The 20,911-nt window shown below is 46.3% G+C and overlaps 6 protein-coding genes across 6 annotated transcripts; 5 read left to right on the top strand and 1 right to left on the bottom strand.

Annotated features, from left to right (window-relative positions):
* Nucleotides 1–542: 542 nt before the first annotated feature.
* F4822DRAFT_434965 (Aldo/keto reductase) lies at nt 543–1,595 on the top strand (the record flags this gene model as incomplete). Its single annotated transcript, XM_051462103.1, has 1 exon — nt 543–1,595. The coding sequence occupies one exon, from the start codon at nt 543–545 to the stop codon at nt 1,593–1,595; it is 1,053 nt and encodes a 350-aa protein (XP_051308814.1).
* Nucleotides 1,596–1,812: 217 nt separating this feature from the next.
* On the top strand, nt 1,813–3,950 carry F4822DRAFT_90772 (uncharacterized protein). Its single transcript, XM_051464151.1, has 7 exons — nt 1,813–2,136; nt 2,196–2,252; nt 2,299–2,342; nt 2,404–2,690; nt 2,749–3,404; nt 3,483–3,593; nt 3,658–3,950. Exons 1-7 carry the CDS (start codon nt 2,029–2,031, stop codon nt 3,859–3,861), a joined length of 1,467 nt encoding a protein of 488 aa, XP_051308813.1. The 5' UTR covers nt 1,813–2,028; the 3' UTR covers nt 3,862–3,950.
* Nucleotides 3,951–13,309: 9,359 nt separating this feature from the next.
* Nucleotides 13,310–14,371, top strand: F4822DRAFT_439077 (uncharacterized protein; the record flags this gene model as incomplete). Its single annotated transcript, XM_051462594.1, has 1 exon — nt 13,310–14,371. The coding sequence occupies one exon, from the start codon at nt 13,310–13,312 to the stop codon at nt 14,369–14,371; it is 1,062 nt and encodes a 353-aa protein (XP_051308812.1).
* A 360-nt stretch (nt 14,372–14,731) lies between these two features.
* Nucleotides 14,732–15,569, top strand: F4822DRAFT_90748 (uncharacterized protein). Its single transcript, XM_051464149.1, has one exon. It carries the CDS (start codon nt 14,947–14,949, stop codon nt 15,409–15,411), a length of 465 nt encoding a protein of 154 aa, XP_051308811.1. The 5' UTR covers nt 14,732–14,946; the 3' UTR covers nt 15,412–15,569.
* A 1,273-nt stretch (nt 15,570–16,842) lies between these two features.
* Nucleotides 16,843–18,234, top strand: F4822DRAFT_90669 (uncharacterized protein). Its single transcript, XM_051464148.1, has 3 exons — nt 16,843–17,228; nt 17,373–18,080; nt 18,134–18,234. Exons 1-2 carry the CDS (start codon nt 16,964–16,966, stop codon nt 17,900–17,902), a joined length of 795 nt encoding a protein of 264 aa, XP_051308810.1. The 5' UTR covers nt 16,843–16,963; the 3' UTR covers nt 17,903–18,080; nt 18,134–18,234.
* F4822DRAFT_90665 (mitochondrial import inner membrane translocase subunit Tim54) lies at nt 18,210–19,990 on the bottom strand. Its single transcript, XM_051464147.1, has 2 exons — nt 19,847–19,990; nt 18,210–19,799 (listed from the first exon to the last, which is right to left on the bottom strand). Exons 1-2 carry the CDS (start codon nt 19,895–19,897, stop codon nt 18,513–18,515), a joined length of 1,338 nt encoding a protein of 445 aa, XP_051308809.1. The 5' UTR covers nt 19,898–19,990; the 3' UTR covers nt 18,210–18,512.
* Nucleotides 19,991–20,911: the final 921 nt, after the last annotated feature.

The following is a 20,911-nucleotide window of genomic DNA, read 5'->3' as shown; positions in this document are numbered from 1 at the left end:
ATCAATCTAACAGGACATGCTCTCAACCAAGTACTAAAGAAGGCTAAAATCCCAATCTGCATCGCGGCAACAGGCAATACAGAACTGGTCGATAATTTATCGTCTATAAATTCCGAAATAGATACTCCGAGCCGTCATTAAGCGAAGGAGATACTGGCAGTTTCCGAGAACCCTACTCGAGTACTGGGCTTGGTAGGGAAAATACCTACCTACATATGTACCCAGGTATTTAAGTAGGTAGGTACTAATTATGACGCTACCAAATCGATCGGGTAGCGTCTCAGCTCATGTAGCGTCAAAGGGATAACGTCAGGCCATTGTATCCGGAGCCGAGTCAGGTCAGTGGGGACTCATCAATTGCGTCATGCGTTCTCAAAGGTGTTTAACCAACCAGTAGGCTAAAAAAGCAATTAGTTATCGATGCATTATCCGACTAAACGACCGTCATACACTTCGTCTTCCCTCCCATGTCTTGTATACTTCGCAGTTTCATAGCCGCCACATCAACAACACAACTACAAGTTATAAGAAAGATTGCCACGATGCCGGTCGTTAAATCAGCCTACGATCCCAAAGATATGCAGTTTCGCCACCTAGGGCCCACGGGTTTGAAGGTGAGTGTGCTGTCTTTGGGCGGGTGGTTGACCTATGGAGGTACGGAGAAGGGCGAAATTGTGAAGAAATGCCTCGAAACGGCCTGGAACCATGGTATCAATACGTTCGACACGGCAGAAACTTATGCTTCGGGTGAATTCGAGGTTGAGATGGGCCAGGCCCTAAAGGAGCTTGGATGGTCTCGTGATGAATACGTCCTAACTACTAAGATATTCTTCGGTACCGGTCGCAAGGAACCCAACACCCGTGGTTTGAGCAAGAAGCACATAGTCGAGGGTTTGAAAAGCTCACTTGAACGGCTACAACAGCCATATGTTGATGTTGTCTTTGCCCATCGCGCCGATTTTGCTACGCCAATGAAGGAGGTCGTAGAGGGTTTCACTCAAGTCATTCGAAATCTCAACCTTGCCTATTATTGGGGAACTTCGGAGTGGAGCGCTACCCAGATTATGGAGGCTACTCAGATTGCAGAGCGATATAACCTCATCGCGCCAGTCGTCGAGCAGCCGCAATACAACGCCTTCCATCGCCAGCGTTTCGAGGTTGAGTACGCACCACTATACGACCAGTTCAAATACGGCACCACTATTTGGTCCCCACTAGCATCTGGTCTGTTGACCGGGAAGTATAATAACGGCATCCCCGAAGGATCACGTTTCGCCAAACACGGGGAGTTCTTTGATAATACCATCAAGTCGCTTCAGAGTGAGGAAGGCAAGGCTAAGATCGAGAAGGTCAAGAAGTTGACAACGGTCGCTGAGCGTCTTGGCTCGAATACGGCATCGCTGGCATTGGCATGGACACTAAAAAATCCGAACGTCAGCACTGTTATTCTTGGAGCTACGAAAGTAGAACAGATCGAGGACAACGTCAAGGCTCTTAAGCTGGTCGAGAAGCTTACCCCCGAAGTTATGGAGGAGATTGAGAAGATCCTTGATAATGCCCCTGCTCATCCCCCGAAGCTTGGTCGCGAGAGATGAATTACCTAGGTACCGGATTAAAGGGTCGCGCGACGAGTTCTAGATTGAAACAATAATATAGATATCTGTTCAGCATAAAAATTCTCTAGAATTCAAACAGCTTAAGATTTTAGTCGTAGAATGGGTGGTTCAGGGGATGCGGGGGCGTAATCTCGTTTCTCTAGGAAGGGAAAAAAAAGCATATCTGGGTCACAATAAAGTGACGAAATGGCTATGGGCGACTACATGTATCTTTGGCGCTGAGATATGAAGCCCTGACCAATCATTTTATTCAACCTCGCCAACTTGCATATCAGCTTCCAACAGTTAAAAGCAGCGGCGCATCGAGGCTGAAACCAGTCTTTTCCATTGCTAATAACTTCTACTCTGCCATCTTTTATTTATTCATTGTTTTTAAGATATATGTTACTTCAATTCAATTTATACAGAGAACATGGATTGGTCAAAAGAGTCAGTGGGTATAAGCGACGTGAATCTGAGGAATGTCTTCAAATACGAACCTGAAGCGACGAGAGTAGCAAAAATACAGAGCCCAAATAAGGTGACAGTCTAGTTATATTTACACAGCAGAAGCGTACACCTAACCATACGCGGCAACAGAAAATCGATATTAAATTACTCGAGACGGATAAGGAGTGGGATCAATGGATGGACACGGTATGCAATCAACGCAACTGCTCAAGAACATGCTAATTGAAGCAAGGAATTACCGTCACCCGATAACGCCGAATCAGGCCTAATATTGATGTAGCACGAAGCTCACCTTAGATAAAGTCATACCTAGGCAGAAAGCTGACGATAATCATAGACTCGCAAGGAGGACAGGCCAGCAGACTCCGCCAATAGGCCAAGACATTATCAACAATGAAAAAACCTCAGAACCAGGGGAATCAAACGATCCCTTGCCGCCGAACCTCGGTGGGCGTCGCGGTGCCAGGGTGCTGCCTTTTTCGGTTGAAACTTTTCGTTCGATATCCAATAAGTTCTGCCTACACAACTCCATAGCGCGAGTGGTAAATCGAGCCGACGTCCCTATATTTTCTCGTGAAGAACTTGAGATGGGACAATCAGGTGGCTCTAAATACCCTGCATATGGTAAGGGGAGGAATTCTGAGTAGAACCATGTAGTTGGCAAGCTAATGAGAAGTTGCAGTTTATAATTGTCGGTCAACAAATGCTTGGGAAAAGGATCTCGCCCTGACGGCTACGCATTTTCCCCACATTGGTTTGACGTATGCGATGTTATTTGGGTGTCCAATATCCGTTGAAGATGAAGTGATCAGGCGATTGTCTTCTATAGACACGGCGGCGAGCCACCCTTTATTGATGCCCGGAATATTCGCCGAGCTTGAGAGAAGGCGGCATATAGGCATTGTTGAAGACTATATAGATAAAATCGAGGGGCTGATCTTCGAGCTTGACTATCAGGCCCCTGCCGGGCAGCAGGTAGATGGTTCGAAGAGTGAACGCAGAAACAAGGATAAACGGACGCAGTGGCTTGATACGGTGTATCTAAAGCACAATCTTATTAATTGGAACACGCAACTGGGCAAGATGGCTAAGCATGCGGACGAGCTCAACGATATACTCTTCAAACCGGACGGTGGGCAACAATCTTATAAAGAGAGTAGTAGCCTCTCGAATATAAGTGCCGGTAAGGGTACCGACGAAACCAAGGTTTACAATTGTGAGATGAGAAAGATCGGTACAAAGATCAATGACCGCCTTCAGATTATTATCGAAGAGTACGAAGAGAAGGCCCGAGACTGCACCATGCGGATCGATGGGATGGCGATGGCTACTCAATGGGTTCGGAACCCCCCTCCCACCCTCTCGTTTCCTTTTAGCTACCTTCGCCATTACATACTAACACATCGCATCCGGTAGTTCCAAGGAGAGACAAACGTCGATATAGCTCTAGCGACAAGGCGAGATTCCCAGGACATGCGGTCCATCGCAATAGTGACAATGGTTTTTCTCCCAGGAACGTTTTTCGCTGTATGTTGCCATGTCCTTTACGCCCTTGCAGATCTTGTATCAACAACAACTCACCTTCCATTAGAGCTTCTTCTCCATGCAGTTCTTTAACTGGTTTCCCGATGCCGTTGGAGACACCGTCGTTTCACAGTATTTTTGGATATTCGTCTTGGTGACTGCGATGGGGACCCTACTAACAGTTGGAACGTGGTATTATATTGCCGTTGTGGCCAGACGTGCCCATCGACGAGAAGAGGGGTCGGAGAACGATTTATCTAAGCTTGTATGAGGAAATGTTATAATAGAGAGCCAAAGTATTTTAAGGGATGTGTCATAGATATATTAGACAACAAGTTTTTTTTATTTTTATTGTGTATTGGATAAAAATACGATGATGTACGATAGTCACATCTACCATCTACTTATTTAGGGAGTACGCGCCGTTTAAAACGAAATGCTCACTTACCATGGATTATGGCGTCGTAGGAACGAAACGAACTTGTGCTGCCCAAAAACAACTCAATCAAGACACGATTAGATATTTAACTCATCAGGTATGCATTCGTCCACGATGTCGTCATAAGCATATAACGCGATCGGAGCTTTGTAGCAGTGGCTTAGCATGTTACTCACTATCCCAAGGTTTCCTTACACGCTCCACGAAATGTACCCTAGAACCGCGGGAATCTGAAGACGCCCCCGTACACATCTGCGTATGAACCTAGGTAGTAGGGTTGTAATATGCGATCTTAATAATGACCAATGTAGAAGATCGAACTGATGAATAGCCGAGGCATAAATGTGATCACTGCGTACACAAGTGCGGTGGGCGAGGACACATAAGTAGAATAATCGTAGATATTTATTTATATATTTTCTTTAATACCAGGATTGGCATGGATTAGGGAACAGGAATGAGGGACAGTCCTCCGCAGCGGCCGTTGCCATCGTCGCCTAGCGTTCTACTCCCACTTGGGTATCATTGCATCATGGATTTTGGCTGGGGGGCTTGGGGAAACGTTCCAATAGCCCGGACCCCTCTTTACCCTGCCATCAAGCATCATTCATGCGAAATCCCTCAGGAGGAAAGAAGAAGATAAGTTGGAATAAAAAAGTAAGAAAATGTGAAAAATAAATGTGATATAACGTCAGGAAAGCCCTAAAGGATCTTGGTTTTCTCGACGTCATCTATGCTAAGCCTTATGGTTAGTGCGGTGGCAGATTCTTACTAACTTGGGAATTGGCGTGTGGAAAGGTGAGAGAAAAAAAGGCCTGGACGTTCGTGGGAGGTAAAGAGTAGCGGCGTCTATGAGCGCATAGCGTGCTCGGCAAGGCGTAAAAAACCCACCGCTGATCAGCCCGCTGCGTCCGATCTGTGCGTCAGCGTAGGTCACTGCTCGAATAGAGTTGGGATCGTTGACCGTTGACCACGATGATGGTACGATGGACCCCTATCTATCTGAGCATCTACCAAAATCTACATACGTATGTGCAATACTAAAGAACCTGTAAATCGTGTCCAATCTATTGGCCTCGGGATGTACAGCCTGTAGATGGGATTCTTTAAATTTCCCGTTTCGTTTATGTATGCGATCGGGTCAGTTCTTTGGTTTACTCTTTTGGAAATCCTCATAATGCCGTAAAGCCGAGAGGGCTTGTTTCTTATGTATCGTGTCTAAAGATAGGACTTTTTCTTTGTGGAAATGTCCGCTAGAGTAAGGAGGATCAATACGAATAACCTACGGCGGAATCGGATACGTTGTCGGCTTCCAAGGAGCCGTACCATATTTGCACAATTGTGCAAGTGTAAATTGCTTGGGTTAGCTATACCAGATGCGTCATGGGCAGGTTTTGCCGCTTTGTTTAGGACTGGAAATGGGGAGGGGAGGATTAATTCTGTTCATTATGCGGAGTCGAGTCGGCTGGGCTTTTGGGGGTAGTTTGCTGTAAGCGCTGATCATCGTGAGGCGAGGGCTCTCGAAGGCACTAATGCAAGCTCTTTACACATCTGTACACAGTAGCTTTATTATTCCGGGTCAACCGTATCTGGCCGCGAGCATGATGAGAAAGATTTTAAGTGCCGCACAGTTCTTTAGTGGGATGGGTTCTTGAAGCTTCGGCCCCTCCCGTCTCGGTCTCTCTTTTTAACATTGGAAATCGTATTGGGTTGATGGATGTATTAAGTGCTTCGTGTCTGCGGTTCTATGGTGACCATCCGGACGGGCGGTCTAAAATTTGCGATATAACTAGATCTAATCTGACCTATGGGGGCTCGGAGAGAAACAAAGAAATAAAAAATCGACCAAGCCTTTGACCCATTCTGGAAGATCCCGCCAGAATGGCCGGTCCTTGAAAGCGTATCATCCATTTGGAATTAGGAATGGGGTACCCGCCAGTATGGACCAAGACCGGCCTAACAATTTGGCCTATATGTTGTACCATTAAATACAAACTACAACTGGCTTTTCTGTAGGTCGCAGATTCGGGTAAGTGGCGATGGAAACTGGTGACCTAAGTGGCATATTTTGGTGGACACATCAACCAGATTTACGGTGGTAGAGGCCATGTTAGGTCCGGAGAGACGGGCAAATAACGTGATAGCTCCCCACACGAAGCGCCCACACCGTGCTAGGTACTCCTCGTTTCCCCAGGTACTGTGAACATAGTGGATCGTTGAAGAGAGGGATTCTTGCGTATGGACATTTGTATGGGCATGAGCATCTCAAGGTGCAGCTACAGATACCTGTATATTCCAGGGAGGTATGCAAACACAGTGGGCGTGCAGCATGGGGGTCGCTGGACCTCCGCTTGAGCAAGCTGGTGCCTGCGTTTCTTCCCGGCCGCGAGAATATCATCACATTTAAATGTGTGGTTTGGATGTAGTCTGCATAAGTTCCAGGGTATCTGGAGCTACATAGTACCAGTATGCGCCCAGGTGCGGAGACTCGATCGTGAGGGGTTGAGAAGGCTTCCACTAATATCCCGAGTTTTGCTCACACCGCTAGAAAGGAAAGCTTTCTGGGCCAGTGCTGCAGCATTTTTCGCTATTCCTCCCACTCACTACCTTATCAAGCCAGTCAACCTCGTAGTCGTGTTGACGCTGGCTGGTGGCGCGAGCCGAACAAATCAACTCGAAATCCTAAATCTAGGTGAGCGGATCGCCAAATGAGGCATTTGAGTCACGGTGCGGTTGCAGATGCGATTCTGCCTGCTGAGATTATCGATCAAGCTTCCCAACGCTTAGGTCGGCATACGTAAGATATTTGATGACTATCCCGATATGATGGGATGATATTACTCTGAGCTTCCCATTCTGTCTTATGTTACTAGCATAGGACGGCGGCACGTGGAAGATGCTATGTACTCGTGAATAGCTGACTGCCTGGAACGAGAGCGAGGCTTAGATGCATGAGATCACTTAACCAACACAATATAGGTATCATCCTTCAACGGTAATTCAACTTGGGATCCGGGGTGGAGGGAAGGGATAATGACAAAATTGCGGATCAGCCAGTTGTAAGAACTTGCCTCTCCTTCATACGCAAAGGCTACACAGCTGCGTAGTTTGTTCTGTTGAACAGTGGCGGCTTCGACTCTGCAACCTTGTCAGCCTTTTGGGTTGCGGCCGACCATTCCGTACCTAGTACGTAAATGCTCGCGTGCATATTGGGGATCTGACACGGGCAAAGATGGCCCTTTCTTTTCCCACGCGACCGAAGCCACGGAACCCCTACGTTCAAAAAATTCGAATGGCTTGTTGACCCGCTTAATGTCGAGACTTGAAAGACACCGCTACTGCAGAGACGGACTCATGCAAAGGAAAATTCTTCTTCGGCTGGAGAACAAAAGAGGGGGTTTGAAAAAAAACACGGCAAACTAAAAATCAACCTAGTAGATTGATTCCTTTCAATCAAGAAGTTTTCTAGCTTTTCTATCGTTGTCTGTGGAGCAAATGGTGCTGCAAAGCAACGTCTGGCCTTTCCGCACTCGCTCGCTCCCCACGCATGTACGGAGTACACAGAGTGAATTTGATGAGTCGGATGCCGCTGCATGTAAGTGGGGGTTGGGAGCGTAAAACCAGCGTAACCATACATATAATACAACGGATGACAGAATATCGTATCTGGAGAAGGCTGAAGTCGAACTAACAAGACCGTCCGAGCTTCCCTTGAAACTGCAAGCCACTGTTGAGGAACAGCCTTCATTATGGGCCTTCATTGTGGGATCCTACGGAGCTTCGCGGTACTTTGGTGGATGTATACAAACGCGACACAGGACCGTTTTGTGTTCTAGGCTGTCTGAGATTCTGATTCGGTCGTCTAGCCAGCCAGCCAGCTTTGCCAAGTTGGAAAGGGTAGGGATCCATGTGGATATTCATAGTAGCAGTAGGTCAGTCCACTCCCGAGGTCTCGCCAGATACTAGGCAAGTGATCCGCCTAAGGACCGGTTCTTTGACATCCTTTTCTTCTACGTAATTGGTTAGATCGATAGCCGAAATAGTGACCTACTTGCGTTTTCCCATTACCTCATTAGCGAGGCTGGGCTGTGAAGGATGTTGCCGATTTTCCATCGAAAAAAAGTTGCATACATTAGTTTGATCTTCAAAGGAAAAATGCCCCTTTCGACAACAGTGACACAAACCGTTGTTAGCATCGAAAACAACCTACATAAGTGCTGAGGAGAATTTCTGTGGCGGTGACGTATGATAATGATGGGCGATGCACATGTATGAAGTAAGGGGAAGGGTGTCATAAAGTAGCAAAAATCCGGTGATCCGTGGTTTGAGTCTTGCAATCAGCAACAAGAGTTCGAACACACCACGTATGAGTGGGTGTACCCATCATGACTATTTCCTTACCTACCTACAGGTGTGTGCTGAGGCGTTCGAGAATTTCGGGATGAAAATGTGATCGAATGTGGGATTACCAATCGCGCACTGGCATGGCAACCTAGCAACCAAGGAGCTCAGCAGCTTAGCAATGCGTGAGTGTACCGCTTGTTGCAACGATCGGACGTTGAGTGGATATTACAAGTTGAGCAACTGCAAGCCGAGACTCGATGCTTCGGTTTAAAATCCCTCAGTGGTTCCGAGTTTCTCTAATATTGCCAATTTAACTTTTTTAAGGAGGGTTTTTAGGAGTCAGCGTTTAGTAGGGGGTGTGGCTCTACGATGGGATCCATCTGCTCCTTATGAATCTTATGGTCCTGATAGGTTGGACCACTTACGGGGTCGTGTACTATGTAGGTAATTCTGGAAATTATCGGATCGGTACCTGAATACATGCCTCACAGGGATAGCTTCACTCATTCTATCCATGTTCGTATGGATGATGGGTCATGGATGTCTTACATGCATGTAAGAGGTACGTAGCTGTCTAGTCGGCTAGACATTATTCCAGACACGCGTCCAATGATAGGATCAATCTCACTCAGAGCTTCCCTTGCGGCCACATAATATTTATATCGGGATGCTGGTGCCTTCCAGCAGAGGCTTCGTCCTATTACGAGGCAGATGATCCCATTAATCTTTGTTTCCTGTAAATAGGCTGTTACATGCTTTGGTAGGCATTTATATCAAATATCGTGGCATATACACCCTTGCATGCATATACATACAGCCAGTACAACTACATAGGTACATACATCCAGGTGGGAGTTCTCCCCATGTTTTCCTGCAGTGTTGTGGCTGTTCATTGTTAGAAGCCGTAGAGCACGGGTCACCTGTTGCACCGTCCCGAGGAGAAGGCTCAGATGGGGTTGGGGCCCTGCTGTCTGTGCTGTCTTACAGGGTCCTTGATCTTCATCGCTACATGGTTGCCCTACACACCTGTGGTTTCGCGAAATCTGTATGTGTACTTACATATGCCGATGATTATTGAAGAAATAAGGATGTACCTACCTAGGTCAGTGCTTTCTACCTAGCTGGTTGTGTGGCATTAGAAGCCAAGTGAAAAGTGAACATGACTGACCCTCCAAAAAGCCGTACACCTTTATTAGTCCTTAATGGCTCTGATGTTCCTTGATTCTTGTCAACGGAATTCCCTCGGATGTGACAATACACGGTGGTGAGGGAGGTTTCATCCTAGTCATCCAAGCCTAAGAGCCCGATGGATGTGATTGGTCAAAATAGGGTAAAGTAGCTCCTATTAAGACGAGCTACAGCACCTGCGCAGCTACACAGCTACAGAATACATTAAGACTGCTAAATTAAGAAATGATATATGTAATATACCCCAAAATTGAAAAATACCGTTTTCGTATTGCCGAGCGCATTGCTGGAACAATAGGACTCCGTATCCCACGTGCAAGGGAAAGCTATCCCGTTTCGACCATACAATGATATGACCTTTTATCCAGATGGGGGATGCAACACATATCAAAACAAAGGAGCAAAGGGAGGAGATGAAGGTTCCGAAATGAGTAGGAGCCCGACTCGTACACTTTCGGTTATCGTTGAATAAGTGTTAATTACAAGTATACAAGCTTATGGGAAAAGAGTAATAAGAACAACAATAGTAATAGTTTCCGCATTCAGAATGGAAAGTATGTCGTTCCCGAAACTTCGTTTAAGTTGTAACATTTGGTCGGTTCGAGATGGAATTTCTAATGTGATGCGATTAAAATGTTGAAGGGCATCATTTTACACGTGCTAAAGGGAGTACAAAGCCAACGGTTTACGTTTTCTTTACCTAATTTGGTTAGATTGTATTGAAGGTTGACCCATTCGAAACTAGCGAATAACTAAAAGAAAAGCATATTGTTTACCTAGGTACTCTTTGAAATAAATCTTTTTGACAACTAAAATATCTTAAAATATGGCTGCCAACCCAACTTACTCGTGCTAAATTTCATCGAAACTAAAATGACTAACCATGAAACAGATGCCACTATCAAGTCCAGACTAAATAGCGTATCTTAGCAGCTTAGGCATCTAGTAAGCGTTGTTTTTCTTTCGCCAGGACCTCGGTGCTTCTCCCGCCAATATACTTAGTACCAACAAGTTTGAAAGGGAACGCGTACGTATCACGAGGTTAATGACCACCCGGCGTAACTAAAATAGGTAGGACCCTGATTTTCAAAGATGGGTGTTTAATTTCCAACGAATTGTTTACATAGCAAACCAAGAAAACTCGAAAAGGGGGAGAGAATAGAACGAATGAGTGTTACTTGGGCAAATATTTCATTTTTTCGTTTTTCATTTTTCGTACTCGATACATATTAATAGATGCCTCATTTGGATTTTTCTTTCCCTTTTTTGTTATGCCTCCAGTGAAAATACTTCAAGCGCTGTAATTCGGTAGATCGGCTACAAATTCATATGCGCAATAACATACTCGGGCCATATGTATTGGTGGAATTAACCAAAGCATTATCCACTCGCCTGCTTGTCTCCTGTTAATGTTCTTGGTACATATGAAAGTACATATGTAAATGCAGCGCTACGAAAAAGGCAGCACTTTCGAGCCCCTGAAGTACCTGTGTACATATTTTTATGTGTATCCTTGTCCCTGTATAAAGTATTTATACCAGGTCGGCTTCTAGTAGCTACCTAAACGGTGCTAGAATATAGTGTAGTGGCCCCACTCCAAAGGAACATTACTGGGAACCGTGAACCACGAACCACCAAAGCAGGGCTATTCCGCAACCTCCGCTAGGTACCTCCTTCCAACCAAACCATTACTCCATTTACTCCATTACTAACAAGGTTGATCCACCCGCACCTAATCAGTTCTGAAGCAGACGCCCCCCTTGTTATTTTCCTCAGTAACTTTTCCAGTGGCCACTCGCTCTTATTTTTTTTCTGACGCCTGCGCGTTCGCCGCCCCGATGATTTCCACAGTGGACATCCCATACAAATAGCGTTTTTTTCTTCTCACGCCTAGTTACGAGATACGTACACTTTGACACAAGGGGACAGATTGGCGCTAGCGGTCAAAGAAGCAGTCCCACTTAGTCTTCTACAGTACACTGGCAGACTGGTTGGCTAGTTGATTTTTTCCTTAATTTTTTCCCTGACTTGAAGTTGCTATGGGTGGTTTAGGTGGTCTGGGTGTCTGAGTTGTTGCCAGTAAAAAAAAAAAAAAAAAAAAGCCCTGGAAGGGTGTTTGTGCTTTATGGTGTGTGTGTGGGCATATCCATAATTTTTTTCTCTTCCTAAGCACGGACTCCATCAACATCATCACTTGCCATTTCTATTCTCATCTTCCTTCTCTCTCTCTTCCCCATCCCCATCCTTCAACCTCTTCCCCCCCCAAAACTTCTTCCGCCTCACCACACATTTTGCCGCTTCGACCTCCGTCCTCCCTCTTTTTCTTTTATTTCTTTCCTTCTCCTTAATACCTCGCAATCCCCGCCGATCTGTCAATTTCATTCGACTTCGACCGAATTTCGATTCTCGATTTCTCGGAGTTGTCGACGCTAGGGTTCAGGTTTAACTTACCATCACATCCGGAAGCAGAAGAAAAAGAGAGAGGCTCAGCGAAGCTGTACTTTGTTGTGCAGGAAAAAAAAAGAAGTGTTCGAGCTGGACAACAATAACGACGACAACAACTTGGTCTCAGTAATACTTGGTTTGTGACCATCGACCTTTGTCAAAGCCGTCTCGCCGTCTTCGCGAGCGAAAACGACCCAAAGCTCCGACCACAGTCACGACCTTTACGACCAACTTTGTAGTTCAACACGAACAGCACGACAGTTGACTCGATTCGACTAGAAACGACCTCGATTGGCCTCGTTCTTCGACTCATCTTCGCGATCATCCTAGTTGACGAATCATCGAAGTGCTTGTCGCTGTCAACATTCTTACCAGGTAAGCAAATCGACATATTTTGACAACATACCTATTCAGACAATTCACCCTACTGCCTCAACTCGCATATGTTGTTCTTATAACATTGGATACTTATTACAATTACTACCTACTGCATTGTTTTTTTCTCAATCTTTACACGAATTTGATTGTTTCCATTGTCGAAGTTTATCCTGAATTTCATAAATCGAAGCATTCCTCGATTCTACAAATACCAAACATCTATTTTTATCCAAGTTGGCTTTGATTTCGAGGTCTGGATGAAAAAGAAAGCATCTCAAGCCTTGGATTCGTTCTCCATTCATTACCCAATCATTCAATTGAGCTACCCAACTATCAAAAACAATCAACCCGTCTTAGTTTATTTGGGTGGATATTTGCACCAAAACCAACGAGAGCACAGTCAAAGAAAATTTCTTCGATTCCAATCCATTGTTCTATTTACACACAATACCCGGAATAAACAACTAACCAACACACTACTTTAGTTTTAAGAGGTCTTAACTGCACCTCTTTGCTCGACCGCCTTCGCATCTTTTCCTAGATACGATTTTCATCATCATATTTTTCACAGTTGGCCTCTGGCGAGTTCAGCAAAACACCTCATTCGAGTAATTCCTATCAGCGTTCATAAATTTTCCTTATTGAGACATCAATCCACGACCAACGATTTCCCAAATCGAACAATACATCAAACGAATCGTCTAGCATAGCGGCAACCGATTCATGGCTCGAGCGTCTCAATAGGGTTCTCAATAACCTTCTCCTTTTCCGCACCTCTCCGTCTCTTCAGCCTTGGAAATTTCAGCCAGTTGTGTCGTGGTTTTCCCACACACCTGAGCCGTCTCTCCACGTGCTAGAAGCAGAATACCTCCGGCAAAGGTCGACCCTAGATCTTTGACGGAGCTCTCTCCCCCCAACCGCCATCATGCCGGGCGGCGTCTGCGCGGTTCTCGATTACGAGACCGAAATGATGGCTGAGTATGTAGCTGAAATGGCCGTACGAGTCGTCCTCCCCAAGTCTTCGGTTTCTGGTGCATTCCGCAAGTTCGTGAACCAGATTCTTACCTCCACTCGACTTCCCAGTACTACCATCCTCCTCGGAATGAACTATTTGGCCAAGCGGGTCAATATGTTAAACCAGACTGGCCAGTTCACCCCGAATGATGGTCAGATGTGGAAGATGCTTACCGTTGCCCTGCTCCTCGGTAGCAAGTTCTTGGATGATAACACGTTCCAGAACCGCTCGTGGTCCGATGTTAGCGGCATTGCCGTGTCGGAACTCAACACTATGGAAAATGAGTGGTTGAAGCACATCGTCTGGTCCCTATATGTCAACCTTGACAAGAGCCACGACTACAATGCCTGGCTCAAGAACTGGAAGGAGTGGGAAGAGAACAAGAAGTTCCACCAGTTACAGGAGCAGCAACGACAGCAACAGCAGACACAGTTGGCCTTGCGCGAAAGGTTGGCACCCATTGTCACAGCTATCCATTCAGAGCCCGCACGACAACACCATCCTCTCGCCTTCCAAGGTTGGACTCACGAGGAGATTGTCGAACATGAGCGGCTCAGTATGCAAGCTCGATTGTCTCAGGCTAACCCAGGTGCTTACCGTGGTCGGGAAGGTTCGTGGACTGGTCAGTACTCGAACCCTTGGTCGCAGCCTCAGGCTCCCTTGACACCTCCCGATTCCGGTTATGGTACCCCCGAGTACCTGAACTCGGCTGCCTCGGTCAACGCCTCCTACGAAGAGTGGTTTGCCCAGGCAATCAACAACGGTTGCTATAACCGACAATACAAACCTAGCCATGGTTATGGGTCTAGAAATGGTTCTCACTTTCCGCAGCCCTACTCTGGCCATTTTGGTCATAATGCGTGGGAGTCCGGTGTCGCTGATTGCAGCTGCAATCAGTGCAAGTCTCAACTTCACAACAAAGCACCTCCCTATTTCCAGCACCACAGCTACACACAGCCTGTGATGGGTTAAACCCATTCTTCCACGATCATGATGATACCGTCGATTATTGTCGACTTGAGTTCGGTTGAGGCCTCTTATGGTTTGGGAACAATAACAATAATGTCTACTCCGACATACTTCTGCAACATCTTCTGGCACATACCTTTTTTTCATTCAGATACCCCTCGGAGTTTCCGAAATATAGGCATTAGGATTGTCTTGTTGATGCGAGAATGAGCTGGGGTGTTGGGTTGGTTTCATCGACTTGACTACGCACGAATCGATAACCGGTCGGTGACGTCTATATGCGATACCCCCGTCCGATGTGACTTGGTCCATCGATCAAAAAAGTTGATTCTATTCCCAGGATTGGTGGTGATATCCTCTGCCCCGATACGTGATGCTCCCTTTGTTTTTGACGACTTTCCCGCATCGATAATTATATTGGCGTTTATTGGTCTTGTTGCCTAGGTTTTTTAGGGCGGTTCCGGTGTTCTTTTCTCATTTACCATAGATTCTGGCATGTTTCTTTTCGGGCTCGCATTTTTATAGCGGCGGCGGTAAAATTGAAGGCTTTGTTCGGCGTTTCCAAAAAAAATTAAGAGATGGACATTTCAGACAACCTCGTCGTCCAGTCGCTCAGCTATACTCCGAGTCTATTTTATTGCACGATAGATCTCGTTTCGTCAGCAGCATCGTTGCTGCTTCATATAACAAGCCACGAGTCCTTCCCTTGCCAGGGTTGTGTCTTTATTCACATTCATCGCTCTGACCAGCATTGGAACTACTTTCGTGCCATCCACGATTTCCTCACGATTCTTACGTTTGTTCGATTCACGATTCCCCATTTGACGCTGGTACGACTCATCAGCTTTTCGGGTTGTCACACCGGTCTTCTCAGTCGGTGTCGATATACCATAGATCGATCCCGATCATACATGTTCCACTTGTGGATCATAGGATATTCGAGGTCTTTCGCCACGTTTGAGGGTTCTCTGGTGCTAATTGTTTTCATTTATACTTCGGTTGACATACACAAAAGGGTTACTAGCAGCCGCGATGGGTGGTAGCATTTGGAATGAAATGAAAAATTTGGCCTTTCGTTCGCGTTGATAATACTCAAGTGTTATTCTCGTCCTTGGAAATTGGGACGAAACGGCTGGGGATGTGTGTTCGGCGACATTGTCAAAATGTTTACTCTTATCGCCATCATTACTACCCGTCGTCGTCGGCCCTTCGACGCCGCGAAAACCAATTACTTACACATGTCGATGTTCTTCGACTACAAAAGGGGGATGGAAATGGAAGTGTATTAGGGCTATTGGATTGCCCGCGTACTTTAATAGTATCGGGGTTGTCATTTCTACTGTTCTCGGCCCCTAAAGATGTGGCCTTTTTCTTTCTCTTTTCGATCACACTTCTTTCATGATTGCCACGACCACATACCAGGCAATGGGGTTAGGTTAAGGGTTTGCGGACTGACTGAAATGGCACCTATTTGGGGTAGGAGGAAAGGATTCTTAGGGGGGGCAGAGGTTGATATCACTGGCGAATTATTATTTGTTTCGCACGCATAGCCACATTGTTGGAGGTTTGGCTGTCTTGAAGTTTGCATGCCGCGGTTGGTTTGGTTTGGTCGTCGGTCGGCTCATCGGTGTCCCTAATAGATGAGGACATACGATAGCGGACAGGCATAGCATTTACATATTTTGACTGGACTCGATTCCAACCCGACCTCCCTTGGCTGGTGGCCCGGCGAGGCTCTTCTGGCTTAGCTTAGCTTGGCTTAGCTTTGGTTGTCACTACTACTACTACTACTACATATATCGATAAACCTAGACTAAAAATATTAAACTGTGCAAACTTCACTGAATATATTTGGCTTTAACATGCTCTTGGAACGCGAATGTGACTTTTTGAGTGATTGTTTTGTGTGGAGTTGTGGGTGGCTTCCATGTGGGTATACATTGGCCTATGCAGGCGAAAGCAGTCCACCACAATGGTATTGGTTGGACATTTAGATTAAGGCATTGTCACAAATAAAAGACTGAATCTGATATGTAGATTATCATATGTAGCCTCGGGACCTAGTTCGAGTATTTTTAATCACCTCCGTAAATGGTTCTTTGATCTTTTACGGTTGTTGGTTTGACGATAACCCTGCGGTTGTTTCCTTAGTAGCTACACTGCGCAAGGCATATGCTGTGGAACTTTAATACAGTAAGCAGGAACCCTTACATATATGTGTGTTTGTTCCCTACAGATTGATATAATAATAGCAACGAGATGAATTTAGCTTTGTGGGGATTTTTATTATGGATGATGGGGGTATCCCTTCGTTGAGGGCGGATGTTTGCATTAGAAGAGTTCCAGAAAGTGCAAGAGGACAAGGGACATCTGGAGGCGGGTCTTCGGCTAGCTGCAGGGGTCCGAAGCTTGGACGGGCTTATCGATTAGATGGGCTTGGTGGCTTATCTAAGCCGAGGATTATTGAGCTTTGCGTTACCTCGTTCGATGTCTTTCGAAGGTTTATTATTCGTCGGATAGATCCGTTGATTTCAATTATATTTGCCAGTCTCAAATAAACAGTCTTGGGAGCACACGGACTTGGCACTTGGAGACATGACATCGCGTTTTGTCTCAGGCGGTACGATTGCCGGCGATGGGGAGCCTGGTGTGTCAACGTCTACGTCCAAGTCACCGCCACCGCAACCTAGTAAAGGAAATGAGTGGGATAAGGAAACGGCGAAGAAGAATTCGGAGTGGGAGGCTGTGCAGCGCGATTTAGAGGCGGATCGGAGGCGGCGAGAGGAGGCGCGACGCGCGCAGGTTGAGGGGGGTGGGGGTGGAGAGAGGAGTTTGTATGATGTGCTGCAGGCTAATAAAGGTGAGATTTAAACTACTTTTCCCCTTTCCTTCCGAAGTGTTTTGAGTTATGGGGAGGTTGTGGTGTTATAGGAAGATATGGGATGAGATAAGTGTGAATGGAGGACAGCGAGGGGCGCAGTAGCTAATTGATACCTCAACATAGCGGCGAAGCAAGCGGCATTCGAGGAACAGAATCGCATTCGCAATCAATTCCGAGCACTGGATGATGATGAGATTGAGTTCTTGGACGGTCTGCAAGATGAACGGCGCACTGAGGAGGAGAGAGTAAAGCGCGAGACTGAGGAACGGCTTGCGCAGTTCCGTGAGGCGCAGAAAGCTGGGGGTTCCACTAGCGCCGAAGGGGCTGATGGTGATGGTGATGAGAAGGATAACGCTGAAGATGACGCTGTGGCGGTCGAGTGGAGTAGCGGTCCGGGCAAGAAGCGCAAGAGAGGTGACAAAGAGACGAGGAGTATCGTGAAGGGCGTTAAGAGGAGGACTAGCGAGTTAGAGGGAAGTGAGGCAAAAGCTTCTAGCCCGGAGACGAAAACGGAAAAGAAAACGACGGTGACTCATATAGACTCGGACTTGAAAGCGAAAGACAATGCTAAACCCATGGTCACGAAGGACGCTCAAGAGAAGCCCAAGCTCGGTCTGGTGGACTATGGTTCTGATGACGATGATGACGATTAGTTCACTGGTTGATGGAGTCTTAGGATGCGATATGGCATTATCGGAATAATGCCAATAGTTAAACTTCACTGTCAGGGCTTCGATCTTGATCTGACGGTGGGGTGACTTGTCGGTGCGCGGGTGGATATCAAGACTTGATAATTCATGGACACCTCTCATTGTTTGGGAATAGTGTTGGGTAAGCATTTGACACTTTGGACTTGCTCAGACTATGATTACTTACGCTACTAGCGACCCGAACTCTAAATTAGAGGATCGCATATTACGAGATATCAATACTACACGTGGATCAAGAAACCGGGGTCATGCTCTGGAAGTAGAGTTGTGATTAATTATATGCAAATACGATCACAAGTTTCGTTGGCCTGATATCTCGTAATTCAACATCACATGACATATCAACCCTTGGGTTTCCTTCAACCCCCTACCGATACTTTAAATATCCCCTATGCGTCATATATGCAAGTTGTACAAGACAGGTAGCTTTCATACCAGTCGTGAATGCGGCCCCTACGGTATACTATCCTTCTATGTTTATATTTTACAGAGCCCCCGCATTATCGTACTTTACATTTTGAATCTCTAGTTGTAAGTGGTAGTGTAATCGCATTCACTCGTCAGGCCATGAGGGGTTAGGTTCGGGTTTCGAAATAGCCCAGCGATAGAGGCTTCGTAAGCTTCCCTTGATCCAGCCCTCTACTTCCTCCTCGGGAACGATTATCTCCTTGGCGTGGGTCTCATCTTGAGGTTGTATCTCGAAGCGGCGCATACGCATTGCGATTCGGGGATCTAGTACTATAGGCTTCGCCCAGATCTTCTCTGATGGTGTAGCTGCAGCGTCATTTTCGCCCTCCTTGGGCATCTCGTCTTCTTTCCATACCGACTTAGGCCAATTGCTCTCCTCATGTTCGAGGGCGGTCTGCTGCTCGGCCCGCGTTAAGTCCGCATCTTCACGGTACTCGCGCGCCGCGGCAAGGCAAACGGCAGCAACCTCGCGGCCAATGTCGTCAGCTAGGTATCGGCGGTTGAGGAATCGTCGTAATCGAATGAAAGTATTAGAGAAGCCGAGGATGTGGGGAAATTCTATAGGTGACGAGGGTGAGAACTCGGAGGGGATGAGTAGTGGGAGGGCGGATGTGGGGTAATCGTTCGTAGTATTATACGGAGGTGGTTGCGGCGGTCGCTCCGGTTTTTTTTCCGGCTTCTCTTCAGGTTTCGTCTCTTTCTCTCCCTCGCCCCCTTCCGTCGAAGAGACCGGTTCTTCAACTTTCTTCACTTCGGGTTCAGGTACCGGAGGTGGGGTAAGCGGTCCTAACCAGCCTTCATGTATTCCCCGGACATACTCCTTCCATGTGTGTCGGCCAATTACGATATCACCTCGAATACCTTGCCATTCGGGGGTTCCGTTGTTCTTCCTTATTTGTTGTACTAGCTCATCTTGAGTCTGCCCTTCCGTTTCCGGTTGTCTTGTCCTCCGTATTCGCTCAGCTACCGCAGCTCGGATATCGCCTTCTTTCCTTCCTTGTACGAATTCCCAGTCCAATCCCGACGAAGCGAGTACCGGTTTTATGTATTCGGTAAAGTGGTCTTGTGCGACACGCAAGCCGTCGGCTGGGGGACTCTCGAGAAAGACAGTCAATTTTCGGGGGAGCTGGTGTGGATTTGAGAGGGGTTCGCGGGCGAGATGTGACACAGCTTTCGCCCACCGAGCCGTTGCGCGCTTCTTTTCCCGCTTGTCGTATATTACAGCAGCAGAGAATGAACCGGTGATGGCAAAAAAAATCATCCAGTTACGAGAGGGGAGTTTCCTGGGTAAAACTGGAATACCCATCATGCGAAAAGCTGGGTTGGGTTTCGGAGCCTTGTAATCTACTGCTGTGCCCGTTGTAGATGTCGCCTGTCTCATATTAGTCGAATATTCTTTCTTTTTTTCTCTAGACGTACAGGAGCGGAGGGCGCAGCGGGTTGGCCCGGAGGTGGCGTTGGCTCCGCCATGACGAATTGCCGCAGAAGAAATGCTCTTTAGGAGACAAATATTATATCTACACGTCTTGCCGAACCAAGGGCGCCCGTATAAACCAGAGAGCCAATCTGGATTTTAGCGAGTCCGCGCAAACACCAAGACGGAACACCTAGGAACCTCGTGAGATCTTCGATGTTGTAATATTTTTGGTGAGGGACCTTATCGACCGATAACAAAATTTAGACGGCCCGGATCTACGTAGCTCCTATCGGAATGCCCCACATTCTGTACCAAAACCCAAAAGTACCTGGGTACCCAAAGTTCTTTAGCTGACCGACTCCAAGGTTCCGATCCAATTAGATTGAACCACTCAATATGGACATATGTAAGCATATATCCAGTATACGATATTTAAGAAAAGGAACTTTTGCAAACTGTTGTATGAGTTCAATTCAAGCTGTCTTAATCAGAAAGTTGATGGTAGTATGAAAGAATTCGACTGCTTGACGAATAAGCTGAAGTTGAAGGAATATTCGACCTGAAACCCCTAAATCTTTAGAGAGACAACTAAGTTAGTTGTGACAGTAGAGCCGCATAGTCACCAAACTTTAAATTCCGTCTTACTAATATGTCAAGATTAAGTTGTCAATATTTCCTGCAAGGAATACCAGTGAACCAACCAAATGGAATCGGCAGGTTCGAACATGCATACCTACTTAATCTTGGGTTAGGTATCTTTAGGCTTTACGTAGGGGTTGTATCATCACGTTATCACATGCGAGCTAACTTAGCGGTGTTCTTCAACCAATATGAAGGTGGTGTGACATATTCGTATCGTAGTGATATCTGAAGGGATTATAGCGAATGATACATTAGTGTAGGACTTGAACGTCGTCTCCTTAAGGTATAGTAAGAATCATATACGATAGATCGGAAAAAAAAAATAAGATGATGTCAGTTTGGAATTGAGTTCTTAGTTTTAATTATATGACATGTTCCTGGACGGAAGTTTAGAACTTTGGAACTTTGGAAGCACACATGCAATG

Source organism: Hypoxylon trugodes, assembly GCF_022578975.1.
Source record: "Hypoxylon trugodes strain CBS 135444 unplaced genomic scaffold F4822scaffold_12, whole genome shotgun sequence".
NCBI lineage: Eukaryota > Fungi > Ascomycota > Sordariomycetes > Xylariales > Hypoxylaceae > Hypoxylon > Hypoxylon trugodes.
The sequence above is the reverse complement of the archived record's forward strand: the minus strand, read 5'-3'. Positions and strand labels throughout refer to the sequence as shown.